The 27,025-nt window shown below is 48.9% G+C and overlaps 1 protein-coding gene across 3 annotated transcripts in view; it reads right to left on the reverse strand.

Annotated features, from left to right (window-relative positions):
• Positions 1-19,520, reverse strand: part of ACOX2 (acyl-CoA oxidase 2) — a 30,832-nt gene extending 11,312 nt beyond the window's left edge. The window contains exons 1-12 of one of the 3 annotated variants that reach the window (XM_003943110.4): positions 19,415-19,520; positions 17,284-17,533; positions 16,698-16,860; positions 16,334-16,485; positions 15,786-15,893; positions 14,066-14,185; positions 13,621-13,736; positions 12,857-13,029; positions 11,141-11,303; positions 8,930-9,120; positions 6,873-7,052; positions 4,639-4,744 (exon numbers count right to left, since the gene is read on the reverse strand). In XM_003943110.4, coding sequence (XP_003943159.1) covers positions 4,639-4,744; positions 6,873-7,052; positions 8,930-9,120; positions 11,141-11,303; positions 12,857-13,029; positions 13,621-13,736; positions 14,066-14,185; positions 15,786-15,893; positions 16,334-16,485; positions 16,698-16,860; positions 17,284-17,443 — 1,632 coding nt within the window. In that variant the 5' untranslated portion in view covers positions 17,444-17,533; positions 19,415-19,520. Of the gene's footprint in view, positions 1-4,638; positions 4,745-6,872; positions 7,053-8,929; positions 9,121-11,140; positions 11,304-12,856; positions 13,030-13,620; positions 13,737-14,065; positions 14,186-15,785; positions 15,894-16,333; positions 16,486-16,697; positions 16,861-17,283; positions 17,554-19,414 lie in introns of all 3 variants that reach the window. The other 2 variants (XM_010330944.3, XM_010330943.3) reach the window with 2 other exon arrangements.
• Positions 19,521-27,025: the final 7,505 nt, after the last annotated feature.

Below are 27,025 nucleotides of genomic sequence, written 5' to 3' on the forward strand. Positions count from 1 at the left end.
GTTCAAGTCAATGTGTATGTGCACACGTGTGTGCACTGTGGGGTGAGAAAATATGAGTTCAAGATGTATATGAAATTTATCCCAGCTAGAGCATAAACTTCTTAAGGTAAGCAGTGCTGTTATTTAGCGCATATGTAATGGTCTGGCTCTGTCAGTTGTTAAAAGAATACTTTAATACCAGTTGGCAAGTGTCCACTGCCATCAACCCTGTGAGAGCTCCTCCTGCCAAATGGGCTCCTTCCTGAAGACCCCTCCTTCTCTCCACAGGTCAGCAACTAATGCTTGACCCAGCAGAAGGCCTTCAGGACCTTGCTTCCTCTGGGCCTGACGTCCAGTTGATGGGTGGGTGCCTTGTCCTATGGGTTGTTAATATTTTGAAGAGTCCCCATCTTGTCAAGACAAGCACATGTAATTATTTTGTCAGGCAGGATATATGAGTTCCTCAAGGGAGAGCAAGGAAGACAGGGAGTGCAAAGCAGTGCCTCTCAATTTTACTTTTTTATTTTTGAGATAGAATTTCAGTCTGTCACCCAGGCTGAATTAGTGTTGTGATCTCAGCTCACTGGAACCTCTGCTCCGCTGGGCTCAAGCGATTCTCCCACCTCAGCCTCCTGAGTAGTTGGAGCCACAGGCATATACCACCATGCCAGGCTATTCTTTTTGTATTTTTAGTAGAGATAAGGGTCTTGCCATGTTGCCCACACTGGTCTTGGACTCCTGAGTTCATGATCCTCCTTCCTTGGCTTCCCAAAGTGCTGGGATTACAGGCGTAAGTCTCTGGGCCCAGCCAGCTTCTCAGTTTTTTTGGGTGCATATAGATCACCTGGGGATCTTGTCAAAATGCAGATTCCAAGGCAGGGTCTAAGACTGTGCATTTCTTTTGTTTGAGACAGTTTCGTTCTTGTTGCCCAGGCTGGAGTGCAATGGTGCGATCTTGGCTCACTGCAACCTCCGCCTCCTGAGTTCAACTGATTCTCCTGTCTCAGCCTCCTGAGTAGCTGGGATTACAGGCATCCACCACCATGCCCTGATAATTTTGTATTTTTTACTAGAGAGGGGTTTGTCCATGTTGGTCAGGCTGGTCTTGAATTTCTGACCTCAGGTGATCTGCCCGCCTCAGCCTCCCAAAGTGCTGGGATTACAAGCATGAGCCACTGCGCCTGGCCTAAGACTGTGCATTTCTAATGGGGTCCCCTGTGATGCCCGTGCTGCTGTAGTGATTTTCAGCAGCAAGACTTAAGAGGGTTTTGGGGGTTCGGCTGGACACTGTGGCTCACACCTGTAATTCCAGCACTTTGGGAAGCTGAGATGGGTGGATCACTTGAGGTTACGAGTTCAAGACCAGCCTGGCCAACATGGCGAAACCCTGCCTCTACAAAAATACAAAAATTACCCAAGTGTGTTGGTACACACTTGTAATTCTGGCTACTTGGGAGGCTGAGGCACAAGAATCGCTTGTGCCTGGGAGGTAGAGGTTGCAGTCAGTTGAGATGGTGCCACTGCACTCCAGCTTGGGTGATAGAGTGAGACCCTGTCTTAAAATTAAAAAAAAAAAAAAAGAGCATCTTGGGGTTTCAAAGGAGTTCACCCAAGGGGACATGAATTGGAGGAAAGGTCACTCCAGGCAGGGGGAACATTTTGTGCAAAAGGCTGTACTTTCAGGAAGCTGCAGGCAATTTAATGAGGCTGAAGTGTGGGGGTATAATAAGGTGATGATGGGGAACTTATAGAGGTTAGGGTGGACCCAGACCTGGGGCCCAGGTCAGTGAAGGGCTGTGAATGACAGGGTCTGGATTTGTTCTGTGGGACCGGGAGTCTTCAGCAGGACAGTGACCCGATTCGTTTTCTCACTTGGAAAGAACCTATGTTTCCTAGGGGGCTCTCACACAGGTGCTGACAACTCCACTTTGCCATGCAGACATGGTGTGCTGACAGCCTGCTGAGCTTGCAGCATTTGGCTGTGGGAGGTGAGCAGATGTACCTCGTTGTCTCTGCTGGCTCCATGAGCCTTTGCTGCTCAGACTGGGTCCAGCTGGGCAGAACTGCAGACCCACACTCCTTTTCCTGTTGTAACCTGAGAGCCACATCATCAAATGCTCAAGGCTCTGAGTTGAGGGGTGGAGTGATGGAGCGCTGCCCAAGGGTCTGGGCCTCTGCCTTAAAAAGCAGGATGAGGATCAGAGACAGGTGACCTCTATGCTTTGGGGAAGGGCTGAGCCGAACCTTGGCCCCATGCTCTGAGCACAGTGAACATTATTTACATTGTGTGTGTGGGTTTAAATCTTGCCTCCTGTCTAATTTGGGTGTAGGGGTACGATATATAGCACTTACATGCTAGCTGCCTCTCTTAAATTTTACGTGTATTAACTCATTTAATCGTCATCAGAATCCTATAGTTCCATCTTGCAGAAGAAGAGACTGAGGCTCTGAGAGATTAAGTTTTTTGCCCAAGGTGATGGCTAGAAAGTGGTGGCAGTGAGATCCACCCCAGGGCTATATTCCTAACCCTGTGTGGCCAAAGCCACAGGAGAGCAGCTGGATTATAATGAGGCCAGCATTTGTTCCAGTCGTCCTGGGAACTGACATGTCTTCTGGTCAGTCTGAATGATAAGGATCAGAGCCTGTCAGAATCTAAAGGGCTCTTCCATGCCCCTTTGTTTACAGACAGTAAAGTTAAAGCCCAGAGAGGAAAGGGGTGCTTGAGGTCACACAGAGCTGGGACCAGAATTTAGTTTGTGGCTCCCCCTTATCTACTTTTCTGTCAATATCATCTCCCCTTCCCCCAGGTTGCGGTTAGCTCTACCTGTACATTGATGGTTTCCAGATGGGGCCCAGCTGGGTGCTGAAGCTTTCTGTAGACTAGATAACCCCACAAAGCACAGAGAGTACAGAAAGCCCTATCCATTATGACCTTGGAGAATTAGCTGGGGCACCACCTCCCCAGGAAACTGTCAGGGATGTGTTCTTCCCCCGCAGGCTGGCTGGCAGCCACCCTCTGTCCCCCCGTTTGTTGCTCACCTCCGTCACTCATCACACCTTTGGTGGTGTGGGAAGGGAAAGCATCTGGACTCAGCCATTTCCTACCTCTGGGACCTAACTCCTGAGTTCTCTTTCCTCACCCTTGAAGTGGAGATGATGTCAGTCTCCCTCCCAGGGTTGTGTGGATTAAATGAAGTAAGCCTGGCAAGCAGCATCTGGTCCATTTGAAGGCAGGCCATACGTTTCACGGAAAATGGATGAGTGGATAATGGGAGGCTGTGGTTCCTGTTTTGGTGATCCAGTGAAGGCACGAAGCCTTGGCTAACCCTCTGTGTTGACAGGACAGTTAGCACAGCAGGGGGTGCCCTTGCTGTGGGCTGAGCAGAACTGAGGACTGCAGAGTTAATATCCGCACCTGCGGTGTGGTGGAGGTGGTGGTTCACGTGGGGGTGCTCACGCCCAGCCTGCCGCACCAGCCCTGTCCCACGAGGGTGTCTGCAGGCCTTCAGGGCTCTCCTGTTCCAAGGCTGCCATTTTCCGGGTCTGAGGCCTGAGGCCTTTAGTTTTCCAGTTATTGGCAGGGCCAGAGTCCCAGCTGCTTAAACTAGAACTCGGGAGTTGTTCTTACCTCTTTCCCACCCCAGCACTCTGAGGGCCGTCCCTGCCTTCTTTTCCCCTTAGCATCTCTGATCTACCCACTTGTCTCCAGGCTCTCTGCCATGCTCATGGTCGGGACCACCCTCAGTCCTGGCCCAGACTTGTTCCCTTCTAACTGGCCTCTAGCCTCCTGTCCATTCCTCCCCCTGCAGCCTGCATGATTCTTCTAGAATGAAACTGATTACCCCACCTCCAAACAAACTCAGCACAGGCATTGCAATGAAAACAAACCCCCAACTTTTCACAGTGGTACAAAAGGTCAGAGGAGGCCTTGCCTGTCTCTCCTCCCCGTGTCTCAGTCCCCCTCCTTAGGTCCTCCCTGGGAGGTTTGCTCTCTTCCCAAGCACACCAGCTGCGCCTCCTTTGGCACGCGCAGCTTCCTTTGCCCGGAAACTCTTCTCTCCGAAGCTGCTGCCCCACCGTTTGGCTAATTTCAGCTTATCCTTGAAGTCTGAGCCTATATGCCACTTTTTCTGACTCCTCCAGGTAGGCAGAAGGGTACCTGCTCTGGGATTCCACAGCAGCCTGTATTTCCCTGCTATGGTGCTTCCTTGATTGTAGCTGTGTATGGGCAGTGGCTTCACTGTTGAGCCCCAGCTCAGTGCCTAGTGCAGAGTGGGTGCTCAAATATTTGCTGACTGACTGTGAATTATGCACAAACACAAAACAGAGTGGAAATTGAATCAGACATCCAAGGATTGCCTGTGGGGCTAAGGGGAGACTTGACCTGCTTTTCTATCTGGGAGGAAATATTTGAACAACCTGAAGCAAATCCAATAACACTGCCTCATTACCTTTTCCCGTAAGAGCTGCCAGCAAGATTGCTTTGGAGTTAAGTCCTTTAATTAAAATACCCTGGACTAAAGCCTTAGAAGTGAAATGAGGGCAGCTGCTGGCAGAGCAGAGTTTGGGAATAATGGCAGAACCTGGATTTTCCCAGCAGGGTAGCCTGCCTGGGAAACAAAAACGGATCCCTTTTAGCTTCAGCTGGCGGGAGCTCACCTTAGCAGCCTGGAGGTGTATGACAGTGGTCTGGTTCCAGGCCTCGTGCTGGTCAGCTCCGGATTGCGTCAGGGTCTGTAAATGGTGCACTGAGTCCTTTATCAGCCTGAAGGACAAAGAAAAAAAGGTTCAGCTTCCTGACTGAGTGGAAAAGACAACTGATGGGCTTCCTGTGGTTCCTCAGAAGTAGAAATAATGTCTATTTATTGACCACTTGTGTGCCATCAAGCTAAATGATTGATATTCATTATCTCTTTAACTCTTTTAAGGGCAGGCACCCCCCAGTTTGCAGTGGGGAAAACTGAGTCCCAGAGAGGTTAACTAATTTGTCTAGGGTCACACAGCTAATAAGGAGCAGAGACAGGATTTTGACTTATTCTTTTTTCTTTCTTTCTTTTTTTTTTTCTGAGTCAGAGTCTCACTCTGTCCCCCAGGCTGGAGTGCAGTGGTGGGATCTCGGCTTACTGCAACCTCCATCTCCCGGGCTTAAGTAATTCTCCTGCCTCAGCCCCCTAAGTAGCTAGGATTACAGGTATGCGCCACCATGCCCGGCTAATTTTTGTATTTTTAGTAGAGATAGGGTTTCACCATGTTGACCAGCTGGTCTCGAACTCCTGACCTCGTGATCCGCCTGCCTCGGCCTCCCAAAGTGCTGGGATTACAGGTGTGAGCCACCGTGCCGGCCTTGACTTAATCACCATGTTATAAAGCTTCAGAGCCATAGGCCAGGAGCTGTACCCTATTTCTAATGCAGATTCCGGCCTGACACCAGTATGTTCAGGCTTTTCTGTTGACTGACATCCTATGGACTGAGCAAGGAGAATCGTTTTTCTGTAAAGGCCGGAGGGGCCTGTTGGTCACCTAGCCTGTTGTAGGTTCTACCCAAGGAACCTAAAAGCAAAAACAGAAAACCAACCTTTGTCCTGCAAACCACTAAATTTGTCATTTGCCATTTTATTAACCTTTAATCCTTCTTATTTTTTTATTCCCTGCCCGTCCACCCATGACCCTTGGAATTTGTGTGTAAAGCAAACTGTTTATTAAGCAATGTTTTTTGCTTTGCCAGGGAATAGATAGGTCACACTGAGTTTCAAGCAAGGAGAACTATCATGACACTTCAATTACCTTGAGCAGCCTTATATTCCCCTCCTCAAATCTCCCAATTGAAATGTTAGCTCGGTGAGGTCTGGGATGTTTATTGGGCCTGTTTACTGATAGGTCTCTAATGCCTAGAACAGTGCATGCCATATTATAGGCAGTTAATAAATATTTTTGGAATAAATAAATGAATGTTCCAAGTTGCTTGTGATCTTGAAATAACTATTAACCATCCCTGAGACCACAGGTTGGGATATAAGGCCTCTGATTATATACTGAAAATATGTTTTTCCAGTTTGTTTTTGGTGTTTCATTTTTTTTTAATTAATTTTTTTTGTATTTTTAATAGAGGTGGGGTTTCACCATGTTGCCCAAGCTGGTCTCAGACTCCTGAGCTCAAGCAATCCGCCCACCTTGACCTCCCAAAGTACTGGAATTATGGGTATAAGCCACCACGCCCAGCCTGTTTTTGGTGTTTTAATTTGGGGCAGGGTTCAAAAGGTTTTCTTTTTAGGTAGGTAAATCTCTCCATGTTTTCCATAGTGGTGTCTGTATTTGGTCAGGATCTCTTTTTATTTCCTGCCCCTGGTGTATTTGGTCATTCCTGACACACAGTAGGTAGTGAACAATATTTGTTGAATGACAGAATGGATGGGTCCTTCGTTTTGTCCATGTTCCCTGGAGCCTCCTAGACCCTGGAAATAAATGAATTCTATCCCGTGGTATAGTCATAGTTTCAAAAATTATTTTTAGATTATGGCATATTTCAAACATATGAGTATTACTTTATTGGCATTTGCATATCAATACATTTGTGGTCTTTACATATGGGTACATTTATTGTATTGCGCATAACCGTAGGACCCTAGAGATTTCAAAGATATCTCACTGGCCAGAGGTGTGATGTCCTTCTACTACTGTGACCAGGATGGGGAAGTGATGAGGGTCCATGGCTGATTGGGGGGACTTCCCCTCTCTCTGCCCACGGTGGCAGGAACTGAGAGGACTGGGGAGGCTAGGCACAGGGTGGTTTTAGAGCTGAATCCACAAATGTCCAACCAACCAATCCCAAAGGCCCTAGTGTGGCATGGAGCCTGTCCCCAAGAGTGATGGCTGATTTCTCAGCACTGGCTTACCTTGCTGCCACGTGTGCCCAGGCCGTGGTGTAGAGCTTCGGGCAGAGGAAGTCGGCTGCCCTCTGGGCTGGACACCTGGCCAGGACAGGTGCGGTGAGATAGGCGACAGATGGAGGGAGAGATCTCTGCGGTGCGGAGCCAGGGGACATCTGAGTCTGCAGGTAGTTCTTCACCAGAAACCTTGGGGGTGGAAGGGGAGGCAGGGAGAACGGAGAAACTATGTTGGACAGCCCAGCACCGCTCACTCCCAGAGACGGGCACGCTCCTGCCAGGTTCCAGCCTTCCTGTGGGAGAGCCGCATCACCCGGCCTCTGCCTGGTCTCCCTCCTGAGGGTTTCCCTTGGGTCCTCCTGCCTCAAGGCCCTCAGTGAGGCACACCCCAGGACCTGTGGAGCTGGTCCTGACACTCTCAGATCCTGAACATAAACCCTTCTGTGATCTGAGCAAAGAGAATTTTCCATCCGAACATTGCAATTTGAGGATTTATAATGACTTGTACAGTGACTGGGTAGAAATTAAATTTTCTTAGCTGAAAAAAGGATAGAGGCAAGAATGCTAACAGGAATAGGAGGATTATAGGTGACTCTCAGCTGCTGCTTTAGGCTAATCCAGTGGTTACAGGTCCTGGGCTCAGACAGCCCTGGATCCCATGCAGCCCTGCCGGGACCTGTGTGATGCTGCAGAAGTAGCTCCACTTCCCAAGGCTCAGCTTCTCCAGCTCTAGGTGGGGAGGACAGTTCTCATCGGATGGGGGGTTCTGAAGCAGAATGAGATAATATTTGTAGAGTGCTTGGCACAGTGCTGGGCCCAGAGTACATAATACGTGCTATTGTATTCTTTTTGTAATTTGGAAAAAAACTAAGGGATGTTATATGTTTTTAAAAATCTAATACATGTATTTCATATTTGCCAGTGAAATTCTTTCTCCTTGCATAGGGAAGCATTTACCCTGTTTGGTCACCTGAGAATAGGTGAGTGTGAGATTCTGTCGGCCTCAAGGTCCCACAGACCTAAAAGGGATCAAAAGAAGCCGTCTGTGTGGAGGAGGCCGACTTGGCTGTTGCTTCCTGCCTCTGTGGGGTTGGAGCCTCTGTGTGCAGGCTCTGCACCAAGCCTGGGCGATGCTGTAGTGAGCAAGGTAGGGGTAGTCCCTGCCCTCAGGGAGCTCCTAGTCTAGTTGGAGAGCAGAGCTAAAAAGGTGGACAAAAAAATTAAATGAGACGATGACAGACTGTGAAACTGCTCCAAAGGAAACAAGGCCATGTTGGGAGGGAAGGGAGCAAATGCAAAAGCCTCCTGGACAGAAAGAAGTGTGTGGCCAGCAGAAGTGAGCTGAGGTGGCCGGGCACAGTGGCTCACGCCTATAATCCCAGCACTTTGGGAGGCCAAGGCAGGCAGATCACGAGGTCAAGAGATCGAAACTGTCCTGGCCAACATGGTGAAACCCCATCTCTGCTAAAAATACAAAAATTAGCTAGGCGTGGTGGTATGTGCCTGTAATCCCAGCTACTTGGGAGGCTGAGGCAGGAGAATCACTTGAACCCAGGGAGTGGAGGTTGCAGTGAGCTGAGATTGTGCCACTGCACTCCAGACTGGGCAACAGAGTGAGACTCCATCTTAAAAAAAAAAAAAAAAAAAAAAAAAAAAAGAAGAAGTGAGCAGAGGTAGGAGGTGGTGAGAGCAGGATGGAGGATGGACAGGTCTCACTTGCAGGCCATAGCATAGAATGTGGCATTTTCCTACAAGCACTGGGAAGCCACTGAATTTCAAACCAGAGAAAGATGTGATCTTCCCTAGGCTCTGAAAAGATCCCTGTGGAGAAGTGGAGAAGGGCAGAAGCAAGAGATGAGGGAGGAGTCTGAGGCTGTGGTGGAGGTGAGAGAGGATGGTGTCCTAGAAACTGGTGGCTTGGTCATATTGGGGGAATTGGACAGCTCCCAAATGGTGCTTCCCAAAGCCTGCTCCCTTTATGGGCATCAGACAGAACCCTCTACCCAGCAGAAACTTGGTGGGTCCCCAAGGGCTTGGGCAAAGGCCTGGGTCAGTCTGGATCTTACCTGGCCACCTGCAGGTAGAGCACTGTGTTCTCACCCTCATAGGTGCAAGAGGCAGACACTTTGGTGACCAGTGATGGCAGGCCACTCAGCTTAGAGTAGCCGTGTCCGCCACAGGCCCTGCGGCACATCTCAGCTCCCTGGGTGCAGAAGTCTGACATCATGGCCTTCATGCCTGTGCTCAGTGCGTGGAGCTGTGAGAACACAGAGGGGTTGGGCAGTGTAAAGGGACCTTCACCATGGGGGCCAACCCTGTGTACCACTTACAGAGCATCTACTGCATGCCCAGCTCAGCTCTGAAGCAAGAAGTGTTTCATCTGCTCACAACTTTATGAATGAGAAGGTAGTTACTCAGGTTATGTGACTCACCCAGAGGCACACAATTAGGCAATGTAGCTGTAGGGGCATAAGAGCAAAGGAGCTGGGCACAGTGGCTCACATCTGTAATGCCAACACTTTGGGAGGCTGAGGTAGGTGGATCACAAGGTCAGGAGTTTGAGATCAGCCTGGCCAACATGGTGAAACCCCATCTCTACTAAAAATACAAAAATTTGCGGGGCATGGTGGTGTGTGTCTGTAATCCCAGCTACTTGGGAGGCTGAGGCAGGAGAATTGCTTGAACCTGGGGGTGCAGGGGTGCAGAGGTTGCAGTGAGCCAAGAGTGTGCCACTGCGCTCAGGCAAGACTCTGTCTCAGAAAAAAAAAAAAAAAAAGCAAAGAAAAACCTGGCGGCCAGTGTCTCCAGGATTGGGAAGAGGGTACTGTCTGGATTGAGCCCACAAGCCTCCAGGAGTTATGAATTTTGCTGGAATGAGTTTTAGAAAGCTGGCCTGTGAGGATGGGTGTCCACGGTCAGCCCATTTATGGGTGGTAGGAGGGTGATAGGGTCTGAATGTGTCCATCTAAAATTCTTATGTAGAAATCCTAGCCCCCAAGGTGATGGTATTAGGAGGTGGGACCTTCAGGAGGTGATTAGCTCATGTGGGTGGAGGCTTCATGAATGGGATCAGTGCCCTCATGAAAGAGGCCAGCCACTTCTACCATATGAGGTCATAGCAAAAAGACAGCCATTTATGAACCAAGAAGCAGGCCCTCACCTGACACCAAATGCGCAAGAGCCTCAACCTTGGACTTCCCAGCCTCCAGAATTGTGAGAAATAATTTTTATTTTGTTTTGAGACAGGGTCTTATTCTGTTGCTCAGGCTGGACTGGAGTGCAGTGGCACAGTCACAGCTCGGTGTATCCTCGAACTCCTGGGCTCAAGGAATCCTCCCACTGCAGCCTCCTAAGTAGTAGTTGGGACTTCAGGTGTGTGCCACCATACCTGACTAATTTTTCAATTTTTTTGTGTAGAGATGGGTTCTTACCATCTTGCTGAGGCAATCCCCCTGCCCTGGCCTCCTAAAGTGCTGAGATTACAGGTGTGAGCCACCATGCGTGGCCAGTTTCTGTTGTTTATGAACCACTGCTTTATGGTATTTTGTTACAGCAGCCCAACAGAGACAGATGCTGGCGGGCAGCAGCCTGGTTTGAGATTTTGGTTCTTGAAGCCCCTACCTATCTTTGGAACTTTCAAGTCCTTGGGAGGAAATGTTGTGTCCCTTGATCTCTCTGTGCCTCAGTTGCAGTTGGAAGGGTTAACAGTGCTTCTAGAGCATGCTGCCTGGACAGACCGAATCGTACTGTATATGTAAGTCCACAATGCTTTACCGGAGACCTGTGGGCCAGCTGTATTTAGGAATCAGAGTAACTTTTGAATTGTAGACAGGCAAGTGGTGTTTAAGGTACACTATATATAATAGCCCCAGTGGGGTTTGGGGTAACCTTAGTGATTAAACACGTTAATAATTTTACTGCAAATGTATTCACACTCAGACGGATTAATCAGGTCAGTTCAGGTCCAACTATGCCACCAAATGAGTTCCAAACAACTGTTTATCTGGGCTTTTTGGGTTTCAAATGCACATCAGGGGTTGTGGACCTGTGTTCCTTATCCTAGGTGCGAGTGTTTCCTCTTAGCATGTTTGTGGCTCTCTGGGGGCCAGTTGTGGGTAAATTGATTTATCAGGGAAATGTTCACCCAGATGCCCTGGGATGCTAGAAGCTGGAAGAGGTGGGGGTGGGGAGTGCCCATGGGGATGGGGTTATGGCTGCTCCCCAGTGGGTGGAACGATCTTAGCTGCTCCCCTCGCCCCTCTGCAGACAGCAGGTACCTCGGGCAGGATGTGGAAGTCTCTGTTCAGAATGGCACTGTAGGAGCGCTGAAAGAACTCCAAGAGGCTGACCGCCAGGAAGTGGAACGCATAACTGATGGCCAGCTGAGGAAAGAGTTTCTGTTGCTGCGTCTGGTAGTCCAGGACCTTTGCCTCTTGGTCACTGAGGGGAAAAGAAGGGGAAGATTTAGATCGTTACATGCTGTATCCACCTTTCCCTGTCCCTAACACCATAAAAGCCTTAAAAACAGACAGTTCCTTGGAACTCATTGCAAAACTTGACCTGAACTGACATGAATCTATGGATGATCCTTTAAGAATCCCATCTAACATGAACATCCACATATTTCACTGCAGAAATATTGACACGTTTGCTGGTGGTATTGCCCCTTGTTAAGGGAGGGAGGCTTACAGAATTCCGGCAAATACAGGGTATTATCCTAAAACCTAAAAAGTTCTGAATTCCAGCACGTCGGGTCCCAAGATTTCAGGTGAAGCGCTGTGGCCCTGCACCCCTGATGATCTGAACCCGTGACCTTCCCCCGCCCTTGTGCACTTGCCGTGTGCTGAGGACTATGTCAAGACTGAACAGTAACTCTTAAGTGTAAACTCGGGTCTGATGGAACCCCAAGGAAAGGAAAACCTGATCTGGCCAGCGTCTCCAGGATTGGGAAGAGGGTGGGAGTGTGTCTGCCTTATCCACTGCCATGTCCTCAGTGCCCGAGACTGTGTCCAGCAATCAGGAGCTCGCAGTAACGGGATTGAAAGAGCATGTGATTACAAGAGCCCTCCTCTCTGGGCAGCTGCTGCTCACCTGATGCATCCTTCTTATAACCTCCCTGGGGACACTTCTGCAGCCCAGATAAATGGGCTGTGGGCAGGACAGCAACCGCAGCCCCTTCTTCCCAGTGGCCCCATCCTCCAGAGAACACTCCCAGCCTGGATCCTGAAGCCCAGGCCGACCGAGGACGCTATGGGCTTGCCATAGGAAAGGACCCTGGGCTGAGGGCCTAGTGCACCTTACTACATCTCACCCTCCACCCCCCGGGAAGGCCGCTTCTGCCCGCCCCTTTTGTAGCTGAGGAATTTGAGAGATGAAGTGAAGTGGCCGAGCTGAGTGTGCACAGAGGGTTCAGTCGGCCTTGCTGTTCTGTGCTGTGGGGTGGAGGGAGTGGTAGCAACACAACCAATTGCAACAAATGGGATCCAGACGTAGACACACCACAGTCAGATGCTGACAGCACAGCCAGGCAGAAGGAGTGCAGCCACACACAGTCAGTAGGACATTGGGTTTTGCTAGGCTCGGCCTGACAGAATCAACTCAGCCAGCCAGAGTCTGACGCAGCTGGCAACTGGCTGACCCAGACCCGCCCAGCCCGTCGTAGCCACACAGCACACAGCTGGACTCAGACAGGCACGGGGTTAGACAGACCTGGTACTACAGGGCCAAAGACACAGTCACATAGAGCCCGAGGAGGCCAGGCACTGGGGACGAAGGTCAGGCCGGCTGGTCAGTCCTGATAGAGGGAGCCAGAGAGGCTCCTCTGACATGGCCACATGGGACCAGGCCTGGGCAGATTTTGTGTGTGTGTGTGTTGGTGGGGGCAGTGCCTTCCTCCAGCACTCTGGCTCTGGCAGAAAGGTGGGGTCAGGGGAAGGCACTGTGGGACTGTGAGGTGGCATGTCTGCGGTGGTCAACCACTGGGCACCCCTTGCCTGGGCCGGAGTTGGGATTGGCGGCGGATGACAGAGTAGCGCGTGGCGATGACACAGGCCTTCTGTAGTAGAGGGAGGATCTCCCCCAGCAGCAGCTCTACCCGCACCACCACCATGGGAAGGTAGTTGCTCTGTGCTGTTCCGAGTTTGACATAGGTGCCATCTGGCAAGACCTGTTGGAACAAGGAGGGGCACAGGGTCTGAGCCCAGGCTCCCCAGGATTCTCCCCACTTCCCAGGGCTGTGGGGCTCCACACATGGAGAGCATCTCACCCTCAACCCGCTCATGTGGAGTTGGAATGTTCAAATACCAGGCCACTTTCCCAAGTGCCCTGGTTCACAGTGCCTCTCCTGGGACACCCTGGACCTCCCCACAACCCATAACTAAAAGGGTGATGCCTGGCAGAATTGGGACCTTCAGAACTCCTGCTGGCACTCTGGCTGGTGTGTGTTTAGGCCTCACTGTGGGTAAATATGCAGGTCACCTCAGCTCTGTCCTCTCCTGGGGCTGCCACCCAACGCCGTGATTGCTCCGTCGACCCATGTGATGAGCATTTCTGCATGAGAAGTCTGAGGCTCTGTGGCCAAGATCATACTGCTTCTGAGCTGGGGTTTCACCCCAGTCTGTGGGATGTCAGAGCCTCTCTTGGGGGAAGGGGTTATGTGGTCCCAGCTCAGCTCTATGGAGGACCTAGACCCAGCCTGCACAAAGCACAGTTCCCCTCTCCAGGAAGTACAAACCCCCGGCCTTCCCAGCCCCCCAACCTGTGCAAAGCGACTCAGCATGTTCTCCCTGGGGACTCGCACATGGTTCAGCTGCAGAAAGCCATTGTCTGTTTGATCAAAGTCCATCTTGGGCCCGATGTCCCCAACGGTGATTCCTTGAAGGAGATGGAGATGAAGACACCTATCAGTTGAGGGAGTGCTTGCTATGTGCCAGGGTATCACATGCACATTCCAGCTCATAGCAGCCTGTGACACTGGGGTTATCGTACCTGTTTTGCAGGTGAACAAGCTGAGGTCAGACAGATGCTGAATCAGATGCTCAAGGTCACCTAGCCAGTTGGCACCAAGTCTGTCCAACTGGACCCCTCCCTGCCCAAGGGAGACATGTCCCAGCTTCTCCTGTGGCCCTCTGAGGCCCCAGTCCAGGGAGGCCACAGGGGGTCTCCTCCTGGTAGGAGTCCTTGAGGGAGCACTATGGGCTTACCTGGCAGCGGGGCGTGGTCCTGAAGACTCCGGATAGGCACAATAAAAGCGTGCATGCCCCGCCGGGCTCCTGAGCAGATCAGCTGGGCCTGGACCAGGGCGTGGGTGGCTGACCGTCCCACTGAGGGCGGAAAGAGGAGAGGCCCATCACAGGAAGACCTGTGCATTGCTTTTCCCGCCCAGCTTCCTGGGGCTGGGGTTTTGGATGGGTACCTCTGGGGCCCTGAAAAGTCACTGATCATGGACAGGGGAAATTGCCCCCAAAGAACCAAGCAAACCTAGCAGCGACTCCGCAAAAGGCACTGTGAAATGATCTGCCTTTCCCCTCCCCCACCCCCCAACTATTAATGAATTACTCCCATCAACTTTACAATAGTGAATATGGATAATTATCATTGATCAAAATCCAGATGGCACTAGACCCTGTGATAGATGCTTTCCAGTTCTTGCAGGGGAGGGATGATGATGAGTCCCATTTTCCAGATAAGGAAACAGGCTCAGAGAGTAGAGTGACACACTGAAGTTCACTGGCCTGGAGGGGCAGAGCTGATTCATCTGTACCCTGGTCTGTCTGATCTTAAAGGCTGGTTTCTTTTGTCTTCATTTTTTGACAGTGGTCATTCATTTTCTACCTTGTTTTCTCTCATCTCTCTCGTGTTTTGTTTTGTTTTGTTTTGTTTTGTTTTTTGAGACAGAGATTCATTTGGTGGCCCAGGCTGGAGTGCAGTGGTGTGATCTTGGCTCACTGCAACCTCTGCCTTCCAGGTTCAACCAGTTATCATGCCTCAGCCTCCTAAGTAGCTGGGATTACAGGTGTGCACCATCATGCTTGGCTGATTTTTATATTTTTAGTAAAGACAGGGTTTCACCATGTTGGCCAGGCTGGTCTCAAACTCCTGGCCTCAAGTGATCCACCTGCATCGGCCTCTCAAAATGCTGGGATTACAGGTGTGAGCCACCACTCCTGGCTCGTGTCTCTCTCTTATGTCTCTGCTCTCTGCCTGTCTCACTCTCTCTGTGTCTCTCATCTCTGTTACTCTCCTGTTTTAGTTGGACTCCTCATATTTGTTTTAATTTTTTTCAACACAAGGTGTGGGTCTCCAGGTGCCACAGATGTGTCCTCAGAGGTAAATTTTCAAGTTTGAAGGAGAACCCCTTCTTGGGGCTTGGTAAATCACCAAGCCTCAGGGACGCTTGATGTGGCCGCCACCTGGTGGTCATGATGGGAGGTACAGCGTTGGTGGCCTGATTGGTGCTGGTGGTGGGCCTGAGCCTTCCTGGATGTCTGCCCAGGCGCAGGGAGGCGTGTTCTTCTCACTGTGTCATCATAGGGCTTGTGCTCTGGCTGGTGGTAAGTTCTTCCCCTAACTCGGGAGATGAGAGGAACTGGGGTTGTGGGGAGTGCCTGGGACTAGACCCAGTGTGTGTGTGTGTGTGTGTGTGTGAGTGTGTGAGGCCTTGTCTCTCATGGGTCGATTGCCTCCTCTACTTCAAAGTTCTTTTGGGACTTTCCAGCCACTCACTAATGAAATGTTTAATATCCCACCTATTTTACAGAGTAAGAACATGAGGCTCAGGGAGGTGAACTGACTTGCCCAAGGTCAGCAGCTTAGAACAGAAAATCAATCTGAGGGCTGCTGGACCTCAAAGCCAGTGCTATTCTACCCTCAACATTGCTCTACTTGGGGAGAGATAAGGAAGGGGGGTGGATGGATACTCACAGTCTCCAGGCCACCACTTGGTGGCAGTCAGCGTGGGGCTGTGTATCACAAACTCCTGGGTGGCTGCGTCATAGGTGGCTTCAGTCTCCAGACCCTGAAGGTAGGTCCCTTAGGATCAAGGAGGGGTGTTAGACATTGGCTCCCGGTGAGCTTCTTACCTGGGAAGCTGCTTGTAGGTGGGCCTGAATCTTAGGCATCAGCAAAGTATGGAGTGGGGCTCAGCTCCCAGCTGTACTTACAGGCAGTTCTCCCCTTTCATCTGCGGGCTGTGTGGGGGACACACAGTCCCCTCTAGCCAGTCTATGACAAGGGATGGGTGCTGATGTTTCCGGAAGGAATGACTTGCCCCACAGGCAGCTCATACAATATGTGCAAATTAGAAGGCGGCACCCCTTCCTCAAGCCCCTTGACTGCCATCTGCTGAAATGTTTTCATAGGAAACATATGTCCCTTGGAGCATACGAACTTATGGCTACTGAGATGTGAATGGGCCCTCTGGAGTTTTGCAGTGCACAACCTACACACCACATGCAGCAGTCCTGGCTCACCATGTCCCAACTCGGTCTGAGCATATGTTGCGATGATCTGGATGTTTTTGCAGAGTGGGTCCCATTTGGCAATCTGCTCCTCTGTGCCCAGACTCCTGAGGGCTTTCTGGAAGACTCCGTGTATATTTAAGGCCACGTCTCCAGAAAGGGCTCTGTTGGGGAGAGATGCTGTAGTTGAGTAGCCTATTGGAGACAGGGGCCCAGGTACACACTGCCTGAGCAGAGGAAGGGAGATAAGGGACACTTTCATCCTGGTTTCCTAGTAAGTCTTCCCTTTGTTGGAAAAAATGGCTCATGGGGCTGGGGGGTTTCCAGGCGATCCCAGGTATATCCCTCTCTAGTGGAGCTGCCCCAGAGTGAGTACCTGTAAGCATAGCCTAATTCACGACCATCTGCCAACCAACCCAGGCGCTGTGCTATCAATCGGATGTGGAATGCCCTCCGCATGGCAGCCTTATAACGCTCATTCTGGGTCATGAAATAATCGTCCTTACGGCTAAACTCTGGATAACTGTGGATGATGCTCTCTACAGAGGACAGAGAACAGAAGGCTTAGGGACCTGGGGTGAGCTTTCTGACACCCTCAAATCTTCTCACCCTCTTGCCTCATGGATCTGGAAAGTAAATCAGACGTTATTGTTATTTTACAGATGACAAAACTGAGGACCAGTGGTGGGAAAGTGAATTGCCCAAGGTTACAAAGCTATGCAGTGGCAGAATTTTAGGACCAGAATCCAGGTTCTCTGCCACCTAGGACTCTTCTATCCCTCAGGTGGGCTCAGGCAATGTTGGCATGTAAAGATTGTCTTTACAGTTCAAAGGAATGAATCTCTTACAGTGGAATTTCAAGGGCAAAATTTGTTATTTGGAGGCAGGACTGCTAATAAAGGACTCTTACTAGAGAAGCCTGGGGCATAAAGCAGATGTCCCATTCCCCAGCTTCCCCTTACCAACTTTCCTCCGGAGCTCAGTGTTCTGGGCACCTCCATCAAGGATGTTAGTGAGCCGTTCCACGTCAAAGGACTGTATATGCCTCTCGCTCTCTATGTCGGGGTGCATTTGTCTGCTCCAGGTGTCCCCCAATGATACTCGGTGCACTGGGCTGCCCATCCTATCCTGGATCTGTCTGGAGACTGAGGAGAGACACTTCTGACCCGGCTGCTCCGAGGGTCTGCTCTGAGCTTGGGCAGTGCAAAAAACCTGTGTGTGAGAGGAACGGCCTAGGGCTGGGCGTTAGCCAGGGCTGGTTGGTAGAAGAAAGACATCCCTAAGTACTTGAATGCCACTCCACTTCCACACTCGCCCTGTGGACGCTGGCTGTGGATCAGGCACTGTGTGCATGGTAGGCATGGTATGCAGTCATTGCTTGGTACCTGTTTGTTCAATACTTGTTAGCCAAGATTGGACAGGGCCTGACCCCAAAGATTAGGCTCTATCCACTGCAATTTGTGTTACCTGCATTGCCTTGGGCAGTCTTCACAAAAAGTCTGTGAAGGTTACACCTGAAGAAAACAATCCTGGAGAGGTTGAGTGGCCCCTAGCCACGCAGCTGGGGATGGCCAGGAGTTGGATGGGGTCTCACCACAAAGCACACGCTTTGTCCACACTGCAGCTCCACTATGGAGAATGACTGGGAGTGCCTCGGTATCATTCAGCTGCTCGTAAGTTCTAGGATCATTCAGCCCCATTTCTATGAGCCCTGCAAGTGTTTTGTGGAACTGAGGGTGGAAGCCTGCTCCCTGCTTGTGAACACCTGTGTCTTTCACAGCCAGGGCAGGCCCTGCCTCCTTCACAACAAATGCCCAGCCTCTGAGAAGCAGCCATTCCTCCACAGTGAGGCAACCGCGAGCTGCGGTCCATCCTGTTCCACGAGTCTCTAAGGTCTATCTGCTCTTGCTGTCTCCTCGGCTAGCACCCAGGCCACTGTCATCTCTTACTTGGCCTCAGTGGCCCTCTTGTCTGTTCTCCCAGCTGCCAGGTGAAATCTTGCAAATCACACTGTTTTCCTCTCGCACTTGGAGTCTGCTCCTCGGGCCGCTGTTTGTGGAATGGGGTCCTTGCTGTGTCTACCGGCCTCCCACTCCACTCGCCTCTCTCCTGTGACAACTTACCGCCCTCACCGCGGGCCTCTCCTCTCTCTTCCCGCCCTTTGCCCCTGCTGCCCACTCTCAGCAAGGTCCAGGTCCAGCTCCATGGCCCCCTGGGTGTTCTTAGTGTCAGGAACAAGTTCTTACGTGCTTACATGTTCCTCCTACAAGGCCTGGGAGGCCAGCTCTGCGTTCCCTAGCTCGCGGCCGCATTCTGTGCTTCTTTCCCGCAGGCTGCCATGCTTTTCATCCCCTTCCTTCCTCACCTCAACCTGACAGATGCCCTCCTGTTATTACCGTTTTATGGAGAGGACGTGGGTCTTGGAAAGGGAGGAGACTTTATAAGATCATGCAGCCACATGTAACAAGTGAGATTTATACGCAGGCTTTCAGACCAATACCCCTAGCAGGCTGCGGGGGTGCTGGCAAGGGGCCCCCAACCTTGGCCCCCCGAGTCCAGCGCGGCTCTTCTCCACCCGCCTGACCTCTCCTGGCGCTGCTACCCCCGCCTCCTTGCTGTTCTGAATGCCCCAGGCCTCCCTGCCACTGCCAGCTTTTGCTGGGGCTGCTCCCCTTGCCCAGAACCCCATTTCTTCAAATCACGATGGCTCTTTGCATTGAGCCTCATTTAACCTGAAAGAGGCCACCCTCTTTAAAACCCCAAGCCCCCTCCCCAGCGTTCCCTGTCCTCCTCACTCTGCCCTCCTTTTTCTCGTTTCAGTTACCCCCTTCTGACACTCGAGGTCGTTTACTCATTTCGTATGTTTTTGTTTACTTCTGTCTTCCCGCTGCTAACACGGAAACTGCAAGAGGGCCGTGATCTTTGTCACCGCCACGCTGTAACCTTGACACTTAGGGCAGGGCCTGGTTTGCAGGAGGTGCCCAGTAAAGGAAGACTTGCCCAGGGTCCCTCGGAGCTGCGGACAAGGTCATCGCGAGGGCGCAGCGTCCTCTGGGGTCTCCCGGTCCGTCCCCGCCCCGCAGCCTGGCTCACCTGGCTCCCCTCTGTCCTGTGTTAGGTTGGCCTTTCCGCCTGACTGCAGGCCGCAGCGCAGCCTCTGGCAGGCTTGTGGTCCTGCCCTTCTCTCCTCCCACAGAGGGGCTGGAACGAAGAAGCTGAGAGCCCTGTTTGGCCCGCGCTCTGCCTGTCGGCTTGCTGAGCTAGTCTCCGTCCTCCCTCTCTTCCTGCATGGGTGTGACCTCCGCGCCAGGGCTGGGGCTGCCCCGAGGACTGCTGTGTGTGGGGCCCTTCCATCTCAAAGCCAGGGATTCCCGTGTTACGACTTGTGCCCAAAACTGTGTACCCCAGCAGTGTTTCCAAAGTGATACCCCGGTCTTTGCTGATCTTTCATTGTGTGCCCTTCAGGGACTCAAGCTGTTAATATCACACGAGCTTAATAGGATCCCTTCAGAAGGTCCTTACATGAAAGGGTTGCTCTGTAAGGTGTATGATTTTCCTCTCTCCCCATGTTTCTGCTCTAACATGTGGCTTGTCTTATGCTTAGCATCCCCTGACATTCCGTAGAAACAAATATTTGTGGAGCATCCATCTGCAGTGTGTGGGATCCAGATGGGAGCCGGTCTTAGTGAGAGGGATGAGAGGCTCTCTGCATAACCACCTTGGGAAGTCATTTGCAGGTAAGGAAACAAGCTCAGGGAGGTGATGTCACTTTGCTCGGGTTTGCACCGTAAATAGATTAGGTAACACATTTGTGTAAGATTAGGAAAGAAATCAGGAGGCCAGTGGGAGGCTCCTGTTCTGGCAGGACTTCTGAGCCGTGTTGACTCTGAGCAGGTGTCCTCCCTTTCTAGGCCTTGGCCTTCCCTGTAATGCGAGCTATTTGCTCAATAAGGAACCTCACAGCACCCCAAGGTAGTGTCTAGCTTGTGTCTGCAGGAGGAGGCAGGATCTGTGGCCCAAGCTTTGAGACTTATCACCTCATAGATCCTCCTGGAGCTGTGGGGCTCAGCTTCCTGGCAGTTCTCATTGCCATGGGCACTGGTTTCAGGGAAGGTGGCCTTGGCCTCACTGTTTGGAGGTGAAAGTTCTCACTTCCAAATGGATTCGCCGCTGCCAAGGAGTTACACTATCACTGACCATGGCAATGAGTTAGTTTCTCTCTGCCATAGAGAAAGGCCTGGATCGCAGGAGGTGCCCGGTGAAGAAAGCCTTGCTCAGTGGCCCTTGGAGCAAGGCTTTTAAATAATCTCTCTATGTTTAAATGTTTTTTTTCATCCACTTTGAAGCTGACCCTGTTCTGTATGTTTTGGATGTGATCATTTTGAGTTGTTGCACTGAACTCTTGAATTCTCTAGCCTAAAAGGCTTTTTAAATTACAAAATATTTCAAACTTATACAAAAGTGGAGAGAAAAATATACTGAATCCACACATGCCTAATACCCAGCAGTAACAATGATCACGCATATCTCCTTGTTCTTTATTTTTAACTTTTTATTTTGAAATAACTTTAGACTTTCAGAAGGTTACACACAGTTCTTGTATATCCTTCACTCAGCTTCTTCTAAGGTATGATTAAGAAACCAAGACATTAACATTGCTGCAATATTGTTAGCTAATCTTCAGAACTTATTTGAGTGTGTCAGAAGTTCTCCAAGATCAACCTCAGGTCCCGTGATTTTCTAGGAAGACTCTCAGAACTTAGAAACTGTTATACTGAGCCAGGCAGGGTGGCTCATGCCTGTAGTCCCAATGCTTTGGGGGGCTGATGTGGGAGGATACTTGAGGCCAGGAGTGTGAGACCAGCCTGGGCAACATAGCAAGACCCTCTCTCTCCCCAAAAATACATGTAAAAATTAGCCAGGTGCAGTGGTGTGTGCCTGTAGGTCTAACTACTTGGGAGGATGAGGTGTAAGGATTGCTTGGGCCCAGGAGTTTGAGGCTGCAGTGAGCTGTGATGGAGCCACTATACTCTAGCCTGGGTGACAGAGTGAGACCTTGCCTCTAGAACAAACAAGAACAAACTGTAGTACTCATGAGTACAGTTTATTACAGCAAAAGTTTACAGATTAAAATCAGTAGAAGGAAAAGGTATATAGTGTGATGTCTCAGAGAGAATGGACTGAGCTTCTAGGTGTCTTCCCGCAGTGGTGTTCTATGGACAGCACTGAATTCTCCCAGCAATGATGAGTACAATACGCACGAAGTATTGACAACCAGGGAAGTGCACTTTTGTGGCAGGAGAACAGCAGAGGGAATTGAAAGTTGGATAAAGGGCGGAATGAGTGAAAGCAGAAGCAAGGTGAAGGGCGAGTGAGCAAGAAGCAAGAAAAGAAGCAGAAGTTAAGCAGCCAAATCAAAAGTAAGATAACAATGTGAGTAAAGAGACCCCATGGCCAGCCAGATGCTGACCAAACCAGTAAGGGGCGGGGGAACAGCTCGCAGAGATGGGCATGCGCATTAGAGAGAAAAAGTCTCCTTAGCATGACCCCAGATGATAATCAGCTCATTAAAGCTCGTGCATATGAATTGCATATCATGCATGTGGTTGAGATTATGGGATAGAGGTAATGCGCAAGTGCACAAGGGCCAAAGTAACTAAGCAACACACCTATCAATCAAAAGGCAGACACTGGCTAGAGATTAGGCAGCCTTGGGAAAAGAAGGAGGAAAAAACCCACATAAAAAGACCACAAGTACATTAAACTGATGCTGATCTCATCTTGCAGAGGTCAGCCCACTCTCCCCTCTGAGAATATAATGCTGTGCTTAATAAATTTTGCTGCTGGCTTTGCCACGTGTGTGTCACGTCCAGTTTTTTTGTTTGTTTGTTTTTGAGACAGAGCCCAGGCTGGAGTACAGTGGTGTGATCCTGGCTAACTGCAACCTCTGCCTCCTGGGTTCAAGTGATTTTCCTGCCTCAGCCTCCTGAGTAGCTGGGATTACAGGCATGTGCCACCATACCTGGCTACATTTTGTACTTTTAGTAGAGACAGGGTTTCACCATGCTGGTCAGGCTGGTCTCGAACTCCTGACCTCAGACGATCTGCCCGCCTTGACCTCCAAAAGTGCTGGGATTACAGGCGTGAGCCACCATGCCTGGCCTGGTCCAGTTTTCTTGTTTGGGACACCGAGAGCCTGGAGCTGCATGGCACCATCCAGTAACACTTTGGTGTTCAGAGTGCAGTCATCACAGAGCCATGGGATGCTGGTGTGGCTGACCTTAGTTACTCAGTCTCCATCGCCTCCAGATGTGAAACTGATAGACTATGGCCCAAGGACCCACTCAGAATCACATTATTAGTATAAATTGCCTGGCATGGACCAAGGGCCCAGGTATACAAAGATTCTGTTTTCAGGCAGGATATTCCAAGGGCATAGAGGTTCTCGCTCAGGAGCTGTCAAGGACCAGTCCGTTCTCTGGACTATGTAGGGTTTGAAATATTGCTGAGTTAACATTTTTCTGCATGTTGAGTTTTGCTAGTTTTCCCACTAATGTCCTTTTTCAGGTTTAGGATTGAATCCAGGATCTCACATTGCATTTAGTTGTCCTGTCTACATGAAATGCTATTGTTCCTCAGTCTTTCTTTGTCTCTTATGACCATGATACTTTGAAGAGTACTCAAGGTGTTTTGTAAAATGTCTTTCAATTTGAATTTGTCTGCTGTTTTCTTATGATTGGATTGAAATTAAGTTCTTGGCGTTTTCTTAATATTTGCTTTACCATGCCCTGTGAACAGAAAGATTTTTTTTTTTGTCTATTGAAATGCATCCACTTGCCACATTATATTGTTTTGCTTGTAGTTAAGAAGTTTGATTCCTCATAGGTAGCATTAAAATGCTATTTTGCATTCTTTCTTTTTTATACTTTAAAAATATTTAACTTACTTATAATTGACAAATAAAGATAGTATATATTTATCGTGGACAATAAGGTGTTTTGAAATACGTATATGCATTGTGGAATGGCTAAATCAAGCTAATTAACATATTCATTACCTTGCACACTTGTTTTTTGTGGTAAGAACACTTAAAATCTACTCTCTTTGCAATATTCAAGTATGTAATATATTAATCACAGTCACCATGTTGTATTTATGATATGATGTTATTGAAATCACCTTTGCAAAAATTATAACTGAGAAAATTATGAGGATGAAAGAAATCTGACCTAACTGACTCCATCTTGCTTCTAACTTCCAAACTGTCCTTGTTCTTTCCTGGGCATAGGCCAAACTGACTTTGGGAGGAACTGAGTTTATAGTTTAACTTTGAGCAAAGACGGTAACAGCCCTTTCCCAGAATAAACTCCCTTCTTGCCTGGGGACTAGACTGCCTCTGCGGGACTAACAACTAGCTACAAGATTAGGAATTATGGTTTAGGGGTCATGCAGTTGGACTCCTAAGCCTGTGTGTGTGTGTGTGTGTGTGTGTGTGTGTGTGTGTGTGTGTGTATTCTGACATTGTGTGCATATGTGGTTATTATATCCTCTTGATGAATTGACCTATCATTTTATAATGATCTTTGTCTCTTTTTACAGTTTCTGACTTAAAGTCTATTTTATCTGATGCAAGTATGACTTTCCCTACACTCTCTTGGTTTCTATTAGCATGGAATGTCTTTCTTCACCCCTCTCACCTCTTCCACATTCTCAGTCTGTGTGTATTTTTGTGTGCCTGTGTGTGTGGCAGGGTCTCACTCTGCTGCTCAGGTTGGAGCACAGTGACACGAACTCAGCTCACTGAAACCTCCATCTCCTGGGCTCAAGTGAGTCTCATGTCTCAGTCTCCTTAGTAGCTGGGATTACAGGTATCCGGCACAAGCCCAGCTAACTTTTGTATTTTTAGTAGACATGGGGTTTTACTGTTGGCCAGGCTGGTCTTGAACTCCTGACTTCAAGTGATTTGCCCACTCAGCCTCCCAAAGTGCTGGGATAGAGGTTGAGCCACTACACCTAGCCCTCTAGTGACCTTCTTTGTCTCTTTTTACATTCTTTGACTTGAAGTCTATTTTATCTGATGTAAGCATAGTGACTCCTGCTCTTTTTTGCTTTTCCTTTGTGTGGTATATCTTTTTCCATTTCTTCACTTTCAGTCTATGTGTGTCTTTAATGGTGAAGTGAGTTTCTTGTAGGCAGTATATGGTAGTTGGGTCTTGTTTTCTTAATCCATTTAGCCACTCTATGTCTTTTTATTGTTATTTATTTATTAAGATGAAGTTTCATTCCTGTTACCTGGGCTGGAGTGCAATGGTGTGGTCTCGGCTCACTGCAACCTCTGCCTCCTGGGTTCAAGTGATTCTCCTACCTCAGCCTCCAAAGTAGCTGGGGTTATAGGTGCCCACCACCATACCTGGCTAATTTTTGTATTGTTAGTAGATACAGGGTTTCACCATGTTGGCCAGGTTGGTCTCAAACTCCTGACCTTAGGTGATCCACCTGCCTTGGCCTCCCAAAGTGCTGAGATTACAGGCGTGAGCCTCTGCACCTGGCCCTTCTCTATGTCTTTTAAAAGTTAAATTAGAAATTTTTTTTAGAGGCAGGGTTTCACTGTGATCCCCAGCTGGTCTTAAACTCCTGGGCTCTAGTGATCTGCTGGCCTCAGCCTCCCAAAGGGCTGGGATTACAGGTGTGAGCCACTGCACCCAGCACTGTATCTTTTTTGTTTTTAGAGCTGGGTTTCTCTTAGTTGTCCAGGATGGTCTTGAACTCCTGGGCTCAAGCAGTCTTCCAACCTTAGCCTTCCAAGTAGCTGAGGCTACCGGTACATACCACAGTACCTGGCTTCCATGTCTTTTAATTGGCAAATTCAGTCAAATTACATTGAATTTTATTATTAATAGGTAAGAATGTACTGCTGCCATTTTGGTACTTATTTTCTGTTTTGTAACTCCTCTTTCCTTCTACTATCTTACTTTGGGGTTAAGTCATTTTCTCTGAAAGTATGTTTTAATTTGTTGCCTTTTATTTTTAGTGTATCTATTAGAGATTTTTGCTTGTGGTTACTATGAGGCTTACAAAACACATCCTATCGATATAACAAGTTATTTTAAACAGATGACAATGTAACTTTGATCACAAAGAAAAGAAACAGAGAGAAACTAAAAAACTCTGCACATTAACTCCATCTTTCCACATTTTCCTTTTTGTTGTTTCAAGTTACATCTTTTTGTATTGCCTATCTTTTAACAGGTTGCTGTGGTTATTATTTTAATAGATTTTTCTTTTAGTATTTGCACCAGAGATATGAGTGGATTATATATCACAATTATAATAGTAAAGGATTCTGAATTCGTTTGCCTACAAACTTTTGCCAGTGAGTTTTATACCTTCAAATGTTTATGTTTTGCACATTAGCGTTCTTTTCTTTCAGACTGAGGAACTCCCTTTAGCATTTCTTGTAAGATGGGTCTAGTGGTGATGAATTTCCTCAGCTTTTGTTTGTCTGGGAAATGCTTTTTTCTTTTAATAGATTAAGGGGTCCAAGTGCACTTTAGTTACATAGATAATGGATATTTCATGGAGTGGGAAAGTCTGGACTTCTAGTATACTCATTACCCTAATAGTGTGCATTGTACTCAATAGGTAATTTTTCACCACTCACCCCATCCCACACCCCCACCTTTTGGAGTCTCTGATGTTCATTATTCCACTGTGTATGTCCATGTGCACCCAGTGTTTAGCTCCCACTTACAAGTAAGAACACGCAGTATTTGACTTTCTAAGTTATTTCACTTACGATAACGGACTCCAGTTCCATCTGTGTTGCTGCAAAAAAATTTCATTCTTTTTTATGGATAAGTAGTGTTCTGTTTTGTAAATATATATATATATATATATATATATATATATATATATATATATATATACTTTCCTCTTAGTATTGCTTTTGTTGTATCTCAGAGGCTTTCGTATGCCATGTCTCTATTTTCTCTCTGTCTCTCTCTCCCCCTCTTGACAGGGTCTCACTCTGGTTTCCCAGGCTGGAGTGCTAAGGGTGAGATCTCGGCTCACTGCAGCCTCAACCTCCTGGGCTCAGGTAATTCTCTCACCTCAGCCTCCTGAGCAGCTGGGACTACAGGCATGTGCCACTGTTCCCGGCTAATTTTTTGTATTTTTTGTAGAGATGGAGTTTTGCTATGCTGCTCAGGCCAGTCTCAAACTCCTGTACTCAAGTAATTTGCTCACTTCAGTCTCCCAGAATGCTGGGATTACAGGTGTGATCCACTGCACATGGCCTCTACGTTCATTCATTAAAACATTTTATGCTGGGCGTGTTGGCTCATGCCTATAATCCCAGAACTTTGCGAGGCCGAAGTGGGTGGATCACCTGAGGTCAGGAGTTAGAGACCAATCTGGGCAATATGGTAAAACCCTGTTTCTACTAAAATTACAAAAAATTAGCTGTGTGTAGTGGCAGGCATCTGTAATCTCAGCTACTCTGGAGGCTGAGGTAGGATAGTCACTTGAACCCGTGAGGCAGAGGTTGCAGTGAGCCAATATTGCGCCATTGCACTCTAGCCTGGACAACAAGAGTGAAACTCCATCTCAAACAAACAAACAAAACATTTAAATTTCTGTCTTAATTTCATCATTTACCCAAAGATAGTTTCTTTGTATTTGTACAGATTTGAGAGTTCCTTGGTA

Source organism: Saimiri boliviensis, chromosome 8 (genome assembly GCF_048565385.1).
Source record: "Saimiri boliviensis isolate mSaiBol1 chromosome 8, mSaiBol1.pri, whole genome shotgun sequence".
NCBI lineage: Eukaryota > Metazoa > Chordata > Mammalia > Primates > Cebidae > Saimiri > Saimiri boliviensis.